This window comes from Typopeltis vanoorti, chromosome 12 (genome assembly GCF_054136105.1).
Source record: "Typopeltis vanoorti isolate ZY-2024b chromosome 12, IOZ_Tvanoo_1.0, whole genome shotgun sequence".
Lineage (NCBI taxonomy): Eukaryota > Metazoa > Arthropoda > Arachnida > Uropygi > Thelyphonidae > Typopeltis > Typopeltis vanoorti.
The window spans coordinates 1541572-1559759 of NC_143560.1; the positions used below are offsets into that span (position 1 = coordinate 1541572).

Sequence of the window (18188 nt, forward strand, 5' to 3'; positions counted from 1 at the left end):
GTGCGCGTAGAGGACAATGGTTGTCATTTCAGTGTTGCAAAATATAGGTAATGTGCTTCAGGATGAAAAGATTACATACTTCATATCAATATTGAAGGTACTATTTTACATCATGTTGGAGGCTTAATGGATTGTATACAGCACTCAGAAAGAATTAAAACAGAATTTAATACTTCCTATATTTCATCTCAGTCACTGAGACATCTTCAGGGATTACAAAAAACTAATGTAACATATACATAAATACTATACAATACTAAGCCCAACCACATGGGTGACTCTAAAGTCCTATCTAGGTGAAGTGCCCTCTAAGGGCAGTTGTAGGTGGCCAGGAATGTAAGGTGGGATCTCTGATGATAAGTGTTTCCTAAATCTTAGGAAGCTTAATGCAACCGTACTTATTAAGATTTGGTTGATTTCTGATAAAGAGGGATAATAATTTCCCTATATTTACTTGTCAATGTGTTCTTCAGCATCCAAGTAATCGTCAAAGCTATTTTGCCAACTCTTGCAAAATAGCAAGAGTTGGCAAAATCAACCAAATCTTAACGGTTGCATTAAGCTTCCTAAGATTTGGGAAACACTTATCAGAGATCCCACCTTACATTCCAGGCCACTTACAACTGCCCTTAGAGGACACTCCACCTAGATAGGACTTTAGAGTCACCCATGTGGTTGGGCTTAGAATTGTGTGGTATTTGTGTATATGTTACATTAGTTTTTTGTAATCCTTGAAGAAGTCTCAGTGACTGAGACAAAATATAGGAAGTATTAATTTCTGTTTTAATCCTTTCTGAGTGCTGTATACAATCCATTAAGCCTCCAACATGAGGACATGATGTCCTCATGTTGGAGAACATGACGCAATTTAGCCTGTACACACGGTGTAGTATTTTACAGGAAACAGATGACGCTAGAGATCTGGAGGTGGTGGATAGAGATTTGAAATTCAGAGGGCATATTGCAAGAGTTGGCAAAATAGCTCCGAGGATTGCTTGGATGCTGAAGAACACATTGACAAGTAAATATATGGAAATTATTATCCCTCTTTATAAGGCTATGATTCAGTCACATGTTGACTACTACTACTGTCAACATGTGGCCAAAAAGAAAAACTTCAAGGCCAATTGAAGTCTTATTTTGATTGGTCTTCAAGATTTTCTTTTTGGAGAAATGTGGACAGCCAGTGTCCATCATTTCTTCTTCGTCAGGAAAACCATCCAAAACATCAAACTGGACTTCCACTAAGGCCTAGGTATATTCTTGCGGGCAAGGACAGAAATATCCATCTCTATTAATGGATCAGGATGGTACTTGATTCTCTGCAATGCACTTTCCATTTTTTTTTTAATTAACAGATTTTCATTTACGTGAACCATTTGTGGTCTGCCCTCAGCCTCCATAGCTCAGTCAGCATAGACAAAGCCCTTTGGCTGGAAAGAAAAACCCAAGTTCCATTCAATGTCCAAGATGTGAGGAATCTTTATCTGGTCTCTTTCGACAAAAAGTGAGTTGCCGGTCTCATATCAGAGGTAGGGTTTTTTTTTTTCACTCGAAAACTCAGGTTTTTCATTCCCCAGAACAGGCAAACCGGCCCCGTGAACACACACACACACACATCTACAGTCATGAAAATTGTTTCTCTGCCACCCTCCCCCAACATCAGACTCTGCAAGAAGCTGGTTGGGGGTTTCCCACAGTTGCATAATTATAGCAGACCATGACCCAAGCAGGATAAAAACATTATAAAGAGGAAGCAGAAGAAGATTTGTGGCCTGTCTTCAGGAATAAGTCCATATCAATTTTTCTTCATATTGGAGGCTTAATGGATTGTATACAGCACTCAGAAAGGATTAAAACAGAATTTAATACTTTCTATATATTTTGTCTCAGTAAATGAGACATCTTCAGGGATTACAAAAAAACTAATGTAATATCAAAAACAAATAACACACAATACTAAGCCCAACCAAATGGGTGACACTAAAGTCCTATCTAGGTGGAGCACCCTCTAAGGGCGGTTGTAGGTGGCCTGGAATGTAAGGTGGGATCTCTGATGATAAGTGTTTCCCTAGGTGGAGAGGCCTTAGAGGGCACTCCACCTAGATAGGACTTTAGTGTCACCCACATGGTGGGGCTTAGTATTGTGTTATTTGTTTTTGATGTTACATTAGTTTTTTTGTAAACCCTGAAGATGTCTCATTTACTGAGACGAAATATATAGGAAGTATTAAATTCTGTTTTAATCCTTTCTGAGTGCTGTATACAATCCATTAAGCCTCCAATATGATGTCCTCGCAGCACTTAAGCCTCTACACACGGATCAATTTTTCTCTTTGATATGCTGTAAAGAGACAGCAAGCAAATCATACCATTCAGGGATATTGTAGTTGCGAGAAAGTGGGATCAACATCCAAAGTGCCTAATGAAACCTTCTTCGCAGTTGCCCTCTCCATTTAAGAGGGTTTACAACTGGATGTTGCTACTTTTGTGTATGCTGCCTCTTCACCTCCTGGTATGGGTTGCTCTGCTCGGTTTTTATTTGTAGATCTCCTTTAATCCTTCCACTTTAGTGTGCTCAGGAGCATGTTGCATGATTCTCCTTCCTAGTTAGAGAATTTCAGTGTTTGTCTTATAGTCTTTGTTCTCATGATCTTTACTGCCACTTCAGGTGCAGGTGGCAGAGCCATGACAGGCAGTCTGAGAATGACCATACTTCTGACATTAAAAGCAGTGCAAAGTATGTAGAAAAGAACTGAGCAGTTGAGGTATCCTGCTTTCACAGATGTTAGTGGTTTAGGTGTATTGAAAGTAAGTATGATATTCTTGGTGGGAAGCAGGTGATCATTCCTATATGAGAATTCTCCTTATAGATTTCACTCCTTGGTCTTTCAATTTGGAGAAAATCTCTTCATCTGGAACATCAAGAAGATTCCACTCTGATACTACTCCTTGAAAATAGTTCAGAGTTTTTTGGGGATGGGCTGTGATTGATATCCCCCCCCCATGGATATTGCATGATGGAGTTGCTATGATTATTGTTGCTTTTATAAGAATGTCCACTAAATGGAGTTTCTTCACTGATTTTGGAGTTCCTGCCAATTCTTTCAAACCCTTCTGGATGAAGAAGAGATTTAGATGACATTTTCCCAAGTGGACGTTCTTCAGTATTGTGCAATATTAAAAAGGTTGGTATGTTTATAGCTGCCTCTGGCATTTTTTGATTTTGTTTTCAGTTGATATTATGGTTTCTGGACATGGCTGGCCGGATAAACTTGAGGATGAAAAATTACTCATGCTAAAAGGGTATATGTTTAGCGCCAGTGCTCCTCACCCACCATGTAGCCACATATGGATGCCCACTGCCTAATAAGCAATGACTGCTCAGGAGTGAAATGCCAGAACTACTCTGAACACCTTAATGCAGGTACTACAATAAGTCTTAGGCAATCTTCCATGCCCATGGGGAAGGAGACATACTGCAACACTGTTTATCTTTGCAGGCAAGTCTACTAGCTGATTGATCCTGGTCAGGCTATCCAGGACTGCCTGTACCAAGATCCCTCTTTCCAGATATCCACAAGTTGCACTGCACAGCAAATACAAGTGGCAAGGCACTGAATACCAGTCATGGTGGTCTGGTAGATAGGATAGTTATGACTCATTAGAATACAGCAAAGAATACAGAAAGGAAAGCATAGAAAAACAGTAAGAAAAAAAAAGGATCAGTACCATCAGCGGGAGATTGCATCCAGCACAAACAGGTTCATGGAGGAGTTTTAGCATGCGAGGTGACAAGGTGAAAGAATACTGAATCTAGAAAGGAAGTTTTAACTTAGGAAATGACAAATTATGAGACAGTCTTGATTACAACAGAATACAAGAAAACCTCTCTTAATGCGAATTCAATATGTGCAGGCTTGAGATTGCCATATCTGACTACCCTCACTTAGTTTAGCTTGTGGGTCGACACAGTTTACCTGGGTGTGGCCGCTACCAGTTTACAGTAGCTTCTTGGAGCCATAAGTGAGAGTTGGTTGTTCAGTGAGAACCAATCCATTTGAACCACAATTACATGCGAGTATGGAGAAAGCAATGAATGTGGCGAAAGACTTCTAAACTTCTGCTCAAATAATAGACTAACAATAACCAACACTCTCTTTAAACATTCAAAACCCCAAAGAAAATGGACATGGATATCACCAGACAGACAGACAAACCAAGAATATGATAGACTATATTAAGTTTTAAAAAAGGTATACCGTGAGTAGACAAATCGATACAAAATTAATAACGGAAAAAAACTCACGTACAAAGATTATTTAATAGTATAATTTTCGCCTGTGTGTCACAGGCATCTTCAGTACATTAAGCTCAAATTAAACAATAACTGAAAATTCCAAAGAGCGCCACCTAAGTAGCTGGTGTAAGATAACTAAAAAGGTCAATAACTTTCCATAAAAAAATAAAATAAAATAAAAATAAAAATAAATAAAAAAAATAAAATAAAATAAAAAATATATAAAAAAAAATCAATACAATACAATAAAAAGTTAGGAAAGATGAGCTGATTTGTAAAGTACTATCTCCCATAAAGGGGATATTGGATCTGTTTAAGTTAGGAGAATGAAGCAGAGTTTCACATGTTTCTTTATAAAGGCGTTCCATGAGAAACTGACTTTTGTGAAGAACTTTTGTCTTTCTCCAATGAACTCTGTGTCTGGTGAAGATGGCATGCTCTGCAAGTCCAGACTTTTCTGGTTTAAAGTATTCAATATAAAATCGGTGTTCTTCTAGCCGAATAGAGGCAGATCTTCCGGTTTGTCCGAAATAAGATAATCCACAAGAGCACGGAATCTGGTAGTATTGGTAAAGAAAGCCAAATGCATTAACAGATTAATATTCCTTAAACGATGTAAGATGGCCCAGGTTATTCCAACCTGTTGTAAAATAAAAGAAGTTTTTAGGTCCCCAAAAGCTCATCGGATCTACTTCAAAGCTAGTAAGTCTCTTTTAAATAATCAGCTACACGAAGCTAAAAAATCTCTTGCCCTCTTAAATAGAGAAATTATGGATATAAAAAATGCTCTGGAATCTGTTTTAATGGTTGAAACTTTTACTACTGTAATGCGCATATCTTCGAGTTCTTACTTAAAGGTCTTTAATGATTCTCGTGACAAACTAAAACGCAAATTTGAATCATTGGTCAGCATACCTAGATCCAGTAATAATACTATTGATATAGATAATTGATATAGATAAAGTAGTTATAAATGTTTCTGGACGTCCACTAACAGACTGTGAACGTTTTGTTTTATCAAAAGGACATGATTTCACTGTTACGCCAAATAAGGTGCCAATTATGGATTTTTTTCATAACATAGACAGGGGTATTCGATCCTTATCCCAAAAAACAGCCAACAGATTACGTTTTGAATGTGCACAAATTCTTTTTCATGCCAAGCCTCCTCGTCCTAATCTTTCTTACTCTGAGTTTAAAGCATTGAAATCACTGAAGAATAACAATAATTTAATTATTATGAAAGCTGATAAGGGGAAGGCTGTAGTGATTCAAGATAGGAAGGAATACGAGAGAAAAATGTCTCTTTTACTTCGCGACTATTCAACTTATAGGCCTCTTACATCGGATCCTACCCGGAGTCAATGGAAGAGACTTAATTCTCTTATAGATAATGTATCTACATGGAATGAAGATCAAAAGAAAAAACTTAAAACCTTCCTTGGTCGTCCACCTAGATTGTATGGTCTTCCAAAAGTTCATAAACCAGGCATTCCGTTAAGACCAGTCGTAGATTGTATAGGTTGCCCCACTTACAAAATCTCAAAATTATTATCAAATTTACTCTCCTCTTCAACTAGAAGAACTGATACTTATATAAAAAATACTTTGGATTTCAAAAATAAAATTTCAGATCTTCATTTGGACGTTTCTGATATCATGATCAGTTTAGATGTTTCTTTATTTACAAATGTGCCTCTTTCAGAAAGTATTGAATTACTACAACAGGAATTTCCTTCAGACATTGTAAACGTATTTGATTTTGTAATAAATTCTGGTTATTTTTCCTTTAAAAATAAGTTGTATCAACAAATTGAAGGAACAGCAATGGGTAATCCTCTTTCTCCTGCTATCTCCAATTTCTTTATGGAACATTTTGAACAACATATCTTTGACAACATTTCTCCCAGACCTACTCACTGGTTCAGATATTTCAATGACATTTTTGCTGTATGGAATGGCTCTTCTGATGAACTTCAACAATTTCTCACTAAGTTAAACGCATTTCATCCTAGGATCAAGTTTACACTAGAAGTAGAATCAAATAAACAGTTAGCCTTTTTAGATCTTCTAATTCTTCGCCAATCAGATGGTAACCTACATTTCTCAGTTTATAGAAAGAAGACTCATAAAGGCCATTATATCCATGAGGAATCTCATCACCATCCCAGTCAAAAGGCAGGAACTATTAAAACATTGGTTCATTGGGCCCACTCCTTTTGTTCTTCAGACGATCTTTTACAGAAAGAACTACAATATATAACTTCTTTTCTATCTAATGGTTATAAGAATTGCTTCATTAAAAGAACTTTGAGTAGTTTTAATGTCTTCCTCTTCAAACACAGAAGAAATAACGCGCATTACTATCCCTTATGGCATCAGTGAACAAGGCATCAGTGAACGTATAGCAAAAGTTTTAAAACCACTGAATATTTTTGTTGCCTTTCGACCGTTTAGAAAAATCTCCACCTTTCTCACTTCTCCTAAGGACAAGCTTCCACATCTTAATCATCCAGGTGTCTACCAGATTCCGTGCTCTTGTGGATTATCTTATTTCGGACAAACGGGAAGATCTGCCTCTATTCGGCTAGAAGAACACCAATCTTATATTGAATACTTTAAACCTGAAAAGTCTGGACTTGCAGAACATGCCATCTTCACCAGACACAGAGTTCATTGGAGAAAGACAAAAGTTCTTCACAAAAGTCAGTTTCTCATAGAAGGCCTTTATAAAGAAACATGTGAAACTCTGCTTCATTCTCCTAACTTAAACAGATCCGATGGCTTACGTCTATCCCCTTTATGGGAGATAGTACTTTACAAATCAGCTCATCTTTCCTAACTTTTTATTGTATTGATTTTTTTTTTTTAATTTTATTTATTTTTTTTTTTATTTTTTTTTTAAATTTTTATTTTATTTAATTTTATTTTTTTTATGGAAAGTTATTGACCTTTTTAGTTATCTTACACCAGCTACTTAGGTGGTGCTCTTTGGAATTGTCAGTCATTGTTTAATTTGAGCTTAATGTACTGAAGATGCCTGTGACACACAGGCGAAAATTATACTATTAAATAATCTTTGTACGTGAGTTTTTTCCGTTATTAATTTTGTATCGACAGACTATATTATTGTAAACCAAAGATGGAAATCAAGTATCCTAAATTGCAGATCCTTTTCTGCAGATTGTGGATCAGACCATAAGCTAGTATTAGCAAAACTAAGAATAAAGTTAAAATCTGAAAGCACTTTTAGAGTCAAAAGGAGACTGAATGTAAAAAAACTACAAGACAACAATATTCTAAGAAAATATCAACTAGAACTAGATAAAAACCTGAAGGAACTACCAAAACAGAATATAAACATCGAAGAACATTGGTGCAAATTAAAGGAAATAATATTAAAATCGGCAGAATAGAAAAAACAAATTAGAGAAAGTAAGAAGGATTGGATCTCGAATGAAGTAAAAAGGTTAAGCGATCAAAGGAAAAGGAAAAAGCATGAAATTAAAACAGAACTATAACAGAAATGAATATAATAGATTAACCAGAGAAATTAGAAAACTAGTTCAAAGAGACGAGAATAACCAGTTATAAGAAAAATGCAAAATGGCAGAAAAGCTATCAAAAGAAAATAACCTTCATGGATTATATAAACAAATAGACCAAATTAGTAAGACACGGACAACAAAAATTATAATGATCAAAAACAAAGAGGGACAACTAATTGAAAGTAAAACAAAAAGAATGGCCAGATGGGAAGAATACTTCAGATTTATATAATAAAAACAGCTCCCAGGATATTACTATTCCAGCCACTGAAATGGAAGAAACAAATATCTTTACCAAAGAAATATTAGCACACAGCATAGAAAAACCCAAAACTAGGAAAGCACCTGGCATTGATCAAATACATGCAGAATTCTTAAAAGCAGGAAAGGAACAACTTTTGGAACCATTAAAAACATTATTTGAAAGGATCTACAAAAACGAAGCAGTGCCTACTGATTGGACCAAATCAGTTATAACTCCTATATACAAAAAAGGAGATAAAACAATGCAATAATTACAGAGGCATTAGCCTCCTCAGTATTCCTAGTAAGGTTTTTACAAAAGTACTCCAAAAACAAATTAATCCATATATAGAACTAGCACTAGGAGAAGAACAAGCAGGTTTCAGACCAGGACGAAGCACAATTGATCAACTATACACCTTAAGACAGCTAATAGTAAAGACACTAGAGTACAACCAAAGTTGCTACATAAATTTCATAGACTTTCGTCAGGCATTTGATTCAATCTGTAGAAGAGAACTATGGGCAACTATGGACAATATGAACAATAAGAATAATAAAGAATCTGTATGAGAAATCTGAAAGTGCAGTATGAATGGAGGACACCTTAACCAACTGGTTCCACACACAGAGCGGAGTAAGACAGGGATGCAATTTGTCACCAGCCCTTTACAATGGAAGAAGCAACCAATAAGGCCTTAAACAATGAAGACACCGGAATCAAAACATATGGGAAAAATGTAACAAATTTAAAATTTGAGGATGACATTGCATTACTTGCAAACACAGAAGAAGATCTACAGCGAAATTCTGATAAAATAAAGGAGGAGTGTATGAAATCTGGATTAAACATAAATATAGACAAAACAAAAATTATGCAAATAAAAAAAAAAAACACCAATCTGAAAATTGATAGCAAGAATCTAGAGCAGGTAGAAAACCGCACCTACCTTGGAGGAGTTATTGAGTACAATGGTGAAATTACAAAAGATATAAACAGACGAATCAGTCAAGCATCCCAAACTTTTTGGACAACTTAATAAAATATGGAAGTCAAGAGACATCAAACAAGTAACAAAAGTAAGAGTCTATGAAACAATGGTCCTCCCAATACTCCTCTATGAAAGTGAATACTGAAGAGAAAAAATTATTAGTTACTGAAATAGGTTGGCTAAGATGATTACTTGGAGTATCTCTGCTGGATCGACTAAGAAATAAAGACATAAGGAAATGACTAAAACAAGAAATAACAATAATAGACAAAATCCAAGAAAGAAGACTGCGATGGTTTGGCCACGTGACCAGAATGGAAACAGAAAGACTACCATCTAAAGCTCTGAATACAACGATGGAAGGTAAAAGATTCAAAGGACAGAATTAGATGGATAGACAAAATAAAAGAGGACCTGAAAACCAAATCACAACAAGCGATACCAAACTGAACAGAATTGTTCGGACTCTCCCAGGACAGCAAGAAGTGGAAAGAGTTCATTCGGCCTCATCATCATCATCATCCACATAGATGATGGAAGAAGATGTAATCAATCAGGTTTTGGGTTCCATAAAAGGAGATCCAGGTCCATTTATGACCTTTTAATATGGAGCAAGTGTAGTGAGATAACGGTGAGATTATTCTGTGAAATTCTATTAGTTTCATACTCTATCATTGGTTTCTCTTGGTTCAAAAGCACACACAAGGGATAAAATTTCTTTCTTTGTTATTTACATTATCTGCAGTAGTTAGCTAGATAAAATTGCATAATTAACGAATACACGTTTTTTGCCTATGTAGTATATCTTAGAAAGGATTAATGAAGTGTAGTTTTATACATGCAAAAAAGAAAGAAAATTTCTTCCTATGTCTGTGCCAATTTCTGCATTCCAGTCCCTCTTTATCTAAGCCCAATTAGAAGACCAAGATAGCCATGGATATCAGATTCAACATGGAAGCTGATCAAAAGGACGTAGTTGGAGAAACAAAGAAACACAAAGACTGAAGAATACAAGAGATTACACAGAGAAGTCAGAAAAGCCATCAGCCAGGACAAGGAAAAATTTTATGCTAACTAATGTGAAAGAGATATGGTTCCAGGTGAGGAGGCACAATTATAAAAGGATGTTTCATTTAGTTTGTGACCTAAATCACAAGTCCGAATTTAATCATCAAAGACAGGAATGAAATGATACTAACAGGCGAACTGGAAATAAAAAACAAGAAAATGTACTGTGAGGAAATGTACAGCAGAATGAATAAGGAAAACTTGGAGGAGCCTTCTCACCAGGAAAATTTCGATTTGGAACTTCCTCCACTTAGGCATGATGTTGAAAGAGCAGTTAAACAGCTTAACAATAATAAGGTCCCAGGTGCAGATGGAAGCCCAGCAGAGTTAATTAAGGCCACAGAGGATAGAGGGATAAGTGTGTTTCATAGATTGATTACAAGGATATGAGAGACAGAATCATGGCCTGGAGACCAAAAGAAGTCATTTTTCATACCACTGCACAAGAAGGAAGATATGAAGGATTGCAAGAACTATCATCATCATCATCATCAAATTCCTGCCATGTACCCTCAAGGGGTGTACAGGATATGATAGTACTACATGAAAAAATTACATCATTATTAATTTCCTATCTATAATTTTCCTCCAAATCAGTCTGTTACTTGTCAAGACTCCAACATTATCAGATCTTATATTTCTACCGTCTAAGGCACTTTGTACCGTATCAATCCACCTATATCTTGGTCTTCCTCTCGGTCATTTTCCTTCCAACCTGGCAGAGAACACTTGTTTTGCTAATCTTTCCTCGCCCATTCTGTTTAAGTGACCATACCACCTGAGATTAGCTCTGCTAACACATTCGCATAAGCACTAAATTAGCTGTATACAAGACTGTGTTCAAACCAGTTTTAACATGGATCTGAGAGCTGGGTCAGAAGTAAAACACTTGATCAAAGACTAGAGACCGCAGATATGAGAGTCTTGAGAAAGATTAGAGGCTTGAACAGATGGCATCAATGGCAATATCATATTAAAAAACGAGGATATTAGGAAAGAACTTGACATTGTCAGCATCCAGGAATGCATTAGCAGAGCTAATCTCAGGTGGTATGGTCACTTAAACAGAATGGGCGAGGAAAGATTAGCAAAACAAGTGTTCTCTGCCAGGTTGGCAGGAAAATGACCCAGAGGAAGACCAAGATATAGGTGGATTGATACGGTACAAAGTGCCTTAGATGATAGAAATATAAGATCTGATAATGTTGGGGTCTTGACAAGTAACAGACTGATTTGGAGAAAAATTGTAGATAGGAAGTTAGTAATGATGTAAATTTTTCATGTAGTACTATCATATCCTGTACACCCCTTGAGGGTACATGGCAGGAATTTGATGATGACTGCTGCAAATATACTTTTTCCAGGTTTCAAAGGTCTTCATATGTGCTTCATATTCTTTTCAAACAGGAAATATATCTCTTCTTGTAAAGGACAACAGCAAAGAAAGATTTCCTTCATCTGTTTCTTCATAACATGACTACTTAAATTAACAAGTGCATCTGACCTCACAAAACTTCATCAAAGATCAAAATAGCTATGATATGCATATACAGTCATCCTTCGACTTACATCTGTTCGAGTTACGTCCTTTCGAAGATACGTCCGTAATCCCATAATGGAATAAATAATTTTCGACTATACTTTCAAACAAGATGCAAGTGAGCGTAAAGTTAGAAGGTTTTTATTTAGCAACAATGCAGTGCATTCAGCAGCAACCTCCCTCTACAGATGGCACTTGGCTTCAACAGTTGATTTTGTTGATTTTGTTTTAAAAATAGATTATCTGTATGTTTATCGTTAAATATTTCATGATATTTTGTATAACATGGCTCCTACACGCACAATTAAAAAACCTAGTGAAGGATCACAGAAAAAGAGGCAAGCAATTGATCTTGAAACGAAGTTGCAAGTCCAACGATAGTGACGAAGCAACGACGTCCTCCAGTGATTGGATAAGCTACTTCCATCATGCGTAGAGGACCAGAACCAAAAGCGCATACCTCTTAGCACTATGACCATAACCGCTAAGACACTAAGTCTCTTCAACATGTTGAAGGAGAAAGCAGGGGCCAATTATGACTATGAATCAACACTTCTTCCGGTTAGTTCATGAGATTCAAGCAGCATTCTGCACTGCATAATGTGAAAATATATGGTGAATCTGCAAGTTCTGATAGAAAGCTGCCAATGAGTTTGTGGAGAAATTGGATAAAATTATAACGGAAGAAAATTATTTGCCACAGCAAATATTTAATATGGATGAGATCTCCTTGTTTCGGAAAAAAATGCCCGAGCGGACAATTCATCCACAAAAAGCTAAAATCTATGCCTGTTTCAAAGTTCTTAAAGACCGTGTTTCTTTTGTGATCAAATAGGGTATACTTTGCAGTTTTTCTCATAAACTTCATTTCTGCTGTTGTTAATCTTTGTTTGTCTTTTTGTTTTATTGTCCAGATTTCACTTCCATGCATTAAGACCAGTAGTGCTAATGTATTGTATACTTTTAGCCTGGTTTGTTTTTGAACTAGGTTTGGTTTAAATATAGAGTTAATTACTCCTGTTATTTTCAAATATTTTGCAATTTTTATGTTTATATCTTTTTCATTTTCATAAGTGATTATACATCCTAGGTAGTTAAATGAATTCACCTGTTCTAAGATCTTGTTATCTATTACTATTTTTGTTCTTGCTGGATCTTGTCCTTTAAAGGCTATAGTTTTTGATTTTTCCGTTGATATTATCATACCATAATCTTTGGATATCTCATTTAGATTTAAAATAGCTTTCTGTAAGTTATCTTCAGAATTTGTAATTATTATTTGGTCATCTGCAAAGAGGAGAGTGTTTAAGTTAACTGTAGGTGAAAGTTTAATTCATTGATGTAAATTTTTACTCCATTTTATTATTATTTAATTTAAGTAGATATTAAAAAGAGTTGCTGAGAGGGGACATCCCTGTCGGACCCCTTGGTTTATCTCTCTTGTATATGATAGCTCATGATTTAATCTTATTTGTATTTGATTATTTTCATATATACTTGTGACAGCTTTTAGGATATTATTTGGTATTTGTCTTTCTTTTAATATGTTAAATATGTTTCTTTTAACTTTGTCAAATGCTTTTCAAAGTCAATAAATGCAATATGTGTTTCTAAATTATATTCTCTTCTTTTCTCTATTATTAATTTTAGGCAGAAGGCTGGGTCTATACATGATCGTCCTTTTCTAAATCCATTTTGTACCTCTAGAATAAAGTTTTCGGAATATTTCATTAGTTTGTTATTTAAGATTCTGCTGTATATTTTGTAACATGAATTTAGTATACTGATACCTCTATAGTTTTTAGGGTCATCTCTATTACCTTTCTTAAAGATAGGAATCACAATTGCTTTTTTCCATTCTATTGGGGGGATACCAGTTGAGAAAATTTTATTTAAAAATAATAAGCGTCTTCCTTTGAATCTTGTTCCTGCGTATTTATATAGTTCTGAACCTAGCTTATCTTCTCCAGGTGATTTTCCGTTTCCATTCTATTGGGGGGATACCAGTTGAGAAAATTTTATTTAAAAATAATAAGCGTCTTCCTTTGAATCTTGTTCCTGCATATTTATATAGTTCTGAACCTAGCTTATCTTCTCCAGGTGATTTTCCGTTTCTTGTTTCTTTCAGGATGATTTCTAATTCTTCTTCAGTTATTTCCTTTTCATTTTCGTTAATTGTTTGCCAGTTGTCTTTTTTAAAATATTTGTCTGTCAACAGTTCTGTGTAGTAATTTAGAAATTCTTCTAATTTCAATTCAGTGTTTAATTTTATGTTTTCTTTGGTATCTGCATTTAGGTGTTTCAAAATCTTATATACATTGGGTCTTATTTTATATAAATCATGTTCTAAATTAGAAACAAATTTATTCCATGATTCTCTATGTCTTTTTCTGACTTCTCTTTTAGCTATGGCTCTTATTCTTTGATATTCTATTTCATCTTCTAATCTTTTACTGCTTAACCATTTGTAATAGGCTTCTTTTTTCTTTTTGATTATTTCTTTGATTGTATCATCCCAGATCTTCAGTTTTTTTCTTTTATTGAATTTTTTGGTCTTTCCTAAGCTTTCATTTGCTACTGCATTTAGTATCATTTTTATATTAAGCCATTCTATTTCTATTTCTTCATTTTGTTTTATTTTATCTAGATACTGGTTAATTCTTTATTCATATAGCCATTGTACATTTGTGTCATTCAATAGTCTAGTTTTATAAACAAATGTTTCAATTTTTCTTTCTGTTCTTGTTACTTGTAGCCATTTAGGTGGTAATCTTAATTTTATTTTAACAAGGAAGTGGTCACTGCTTATTTCATATCCTCTGTGAACTCTAACATCTAGTGAAAATTTTGATGTCTTTTCATTTAATATGAAGTAATCTAATATTGATTTCCATCCTCTTGCTGCCCAAGTATATTTATGTATGTCTTTATGTTTATAGAAGGAATTCATTATTTTTAGGTTATTATAAACTACAAAGTCAATCAATTTTTTACCATTTCTGTTTAGAGTGTGTTCTCCATGTATTCCTATATTATTATTAATTTTCGTGTTTCCAATTCTTGCATTTAAGTCTCCTGCTAAAATTATGTAATCATTTTTATTTATTTTATTATATATGTTTTATAGCTGATTATAAAAATCAATATTATCCTGTTCTCTTCCTTCTTCTGGGGCATATAAACCAATTATTGTTAAATAGCCTCTATCTATTTTTATTCTAGCTTCTATTATTCTTTCATTCCATAATTTATAATGTTTTAACTGTTTTGAAAGGGAGTTATGAATCCAAATCATGACTCCTGCTTGTGCTCTTTGGTCTCTGTTGACTCCACTGTATATCACATTAAAATTTTCAGTTCTCATAGTTCCTTTTAATTTCATTTTTGTTTCAGTGATTACTGCTATTTTAAAATTTCTTTCATTTAATAACTGGTCTAATTCTATTTCTTTATATGCTATTCCTCTTACATTCCAGTTTGCTATGTGTATTATATTTTGTCATTTCCATTTTCGTTTTCCCTTTTCCATTCCAGGGTCGTTTCCCATAGATTCAATCCGATTATCTTTTTCTGTCAGCTTACAAGTATGGTTATGTTCTCCATGTCAGGGGACTAGCCTGACGATGGAATAGTTCAGTGGTAGGGCTGCTACCTTAAGGCTTCTGAACTCGCCTTCTTCCGAATTTAAACCCATAGGAGGAATAGGGTATATTGAAGGGGAAAGGGTAGATTATAGAAGAAATATAGTAAGGTTTATAGAGAGGACATAGTTGCAAGGCCAGAAATGAAAAGACCCCATGGCCCTCGAGTACTCTAATAGCACAAGGTTCATAAAGTAAGAAGAGTTGGCTGATAAGGCCTTATAGGAAAGATTAAAGTAAGTGGGTCTTCCTCAAAGTAGAAGAAGGAGAGGATAGATCCAGCTAGGGGTCCATGGGAATGCCGCTTCCCTTACAATCAAGATGATTGCCTCTTATGGCCCTGTTGGTCCACGAGTCCTTATTCATTAATTAATCACATTAATTCATAAAATCATTAATTAATAACATTAAAATGTTATTAATTCTAAATAATGCTCCAGGTCATCCGTCTTATATTGGTGATCTTCACCAAGTTCAATGTCGTGTTTTTCCCTCCAAACACCACTTCATTTATTCAACCGATGGATCAGGGAGTTCTAGTAGTGTTTAAGGTTTATTATCTACAGAGAACTTTTTCACAAGCCATTTCTGCTAATGAAGGAAATGACCAGACTCTCATGAAATTCTGGAAAGCATTCAATATTTATCATGCCATTAAAAATATTCCTGTGGCTTAGGATGAAATGACCTCTCAATGCGTGAGTGGCATATGGAAAAAGACATTAAAAAGGTTTGTGCACGATTTTGGAAGTTTTTTAAAAAATGAAGACCTTTGTAAATTGAGTGAAGAAATAGTGTGCCTAGAAAACAACCTGAATCTCGAAGTGAATGATGATGACATAGTTCAACTCATGGGAAGTGCCCCTGAAGAGTTGACCAACGAAGAATTTGCAGAAGAGGAAGAACGAGAAAAGGAAGAGGGGAAAAGAGAAACAAGGAGAGGTAGTTAAACAATTCACAGTGAAGAGTCTTGCAGAAATGTTCTCTGCAGTTAGCGATGTTCTCAAAATGGTTGAAGACATGGATCCCAATGTTGGCTACTTATTAGTAAAAAGTAAAATACATGATGCGTTTGCTTGCTATAAAACAAGTTTACGATGAAAAGAAGAAGAGGAATAAGCAAAGCACATCGGATATTTTCATCAAAAAAACAAAAGTTACACCAGCAGCCTGGTCCTTCACATAGGGAAGTGTAATGAAGATGTGATTGTGAAGGAAGATTTGGGTGATTATTCTGCTGTTTTATAGTGGCAGTAATGCACAGTACAGTTTTATCATAAGGTTTAAAAATTAAAATGACAGTATACTTATTACGGTTAAGTCCCTAACTCCTATTACTCTGTTGACTTAATGTATCGACTTACGTCCGAACCGACTTACGTCCTGCCTGATGGAACGGAACCCCAACGTAATTCGAGGGATGACTGTACTTAGATATCTGCATCCTCCCACACACAGCACTGATGTACTTATAGGTCTCTCAACCTCTTGTGTATGGATCAATATATATATATAAACTTAATCATTGCTGACAATGCAAAGAACTTCTAAAACTTTCCCAGTGAAGATGACTTAGCCAATTTCATACGAGGTAACGTGAAACTAGCGAATTCACCACAAAATAAACAATCTGAAAAGAAGCTCAAACAAACATAGCAGATTATGTAAATATGATTAACTGTTGTATTATAGTATTAGATTTCTATGAAGTCAAGTTAGTTGGCCATCTGAGACATTAAAGATAAGGTAATGTGAGGAAAATATCTTGACTACTACAACAAAATCATTGTCAATTTGTTTCACTCACCTGAAATTTGACACATTTACTGTATTCTTAATTTCAAAATAAACAATTTCTAGTACTCACAGTAAATTCCATATATCATAAGTGGATCCAATTGCTTTTTCTTGTGTTTTCCTGTTCCAGAAATGTTTGAACATGCTTGAGTTTCTCGATCAAATAAGTAATCTAAAAGTGTTAAAGCCATTTTTTCTGGAGAACTGCAAGTTGTGTTAATATGGAAAAGATCACTGCAATATCAGAGAAAAGAAACTTCATTATGAAAATAAACATGATTTTCAAATAGTTAAATAAAACTGAAAATCGTTCCTGTATTATCAGTATACACACACATATAATAGAAGGTTTTGCATAAAATATCAGAACAATATGCACAGAAAATAAACATTACTTTTTAAGTATAAGCATATAAAAAGTTACAAGCAGATATGCTTTTCTGCTATATATTCACTTGGATATAATCATTCAGTTAACATACATGATTACAATTTCACTTACAGCATCTAAACACAGATGGTGAAATGGAACTGATATCCAATTGGGAAGTGAGACTAGGCTGTTTATTAAGGACAACTGATTCACAAGACTGAATACTTTTTAAAAGATTATCAAAATGCTATGATCTTTTAATAATTTAATTCTCTCTCTCTCTGTGTCTGTCTGTCTGCTTATAAAACTTATATCTTTATACTATCCTTTTGCGATTATGCTCTCTAGCTGCATTCTCTGGCATGCTATTAAAATTTGGATGCTGCTCCAGCTGCATTCATTTCTTTCATTCATCAATTAGCTACATTGCCTCACTGCTCAAATAATTCTGTTTTTACTTCTCTCTAATCCTTAAAGAAGACCAACCAGTTTCATGCACATCTTTCTTGAAGCAATTCCACACTATCCACATTGTGATCGTGAGGGCTAGTTATTTTGTAAATCTGAACAACTCACTCTAGCAGTGGTAGGCCTTGGAGTACATTTTCTATGTTTTAAATGCAATGTGCTATTAACAAATGTCAAATGGACCAATTACTCCTGGAATCATGTCAACCTTTACATTT

At 34.8% G+C, this 18188-nt stretch overlaps 1 protein-coding gene across 2 annotated transcripts in view; it reads right to left on the reverse strand.

The window, feature by feature from the left end:
* Positions 1 to 18188, reverse strand: part of LOC150100543 (protein BANP-like) — a 130375-nt gene that overhangs the window by 34512 nt on the left and 77675 nt on the right. For both annotated transcript variants that reach the window (XM_090401551.1, XM_090401550.1), the window contains one exon: positions 17200 to 17363. In XM_090401551.1, the coding sequence (XP_090257677.1) occupies positions 17200 to 17363 (164 nt within the window). The remainder of the gene's footprint in view (positions 1 to 17199; positions 17364 to 18188) is intronic.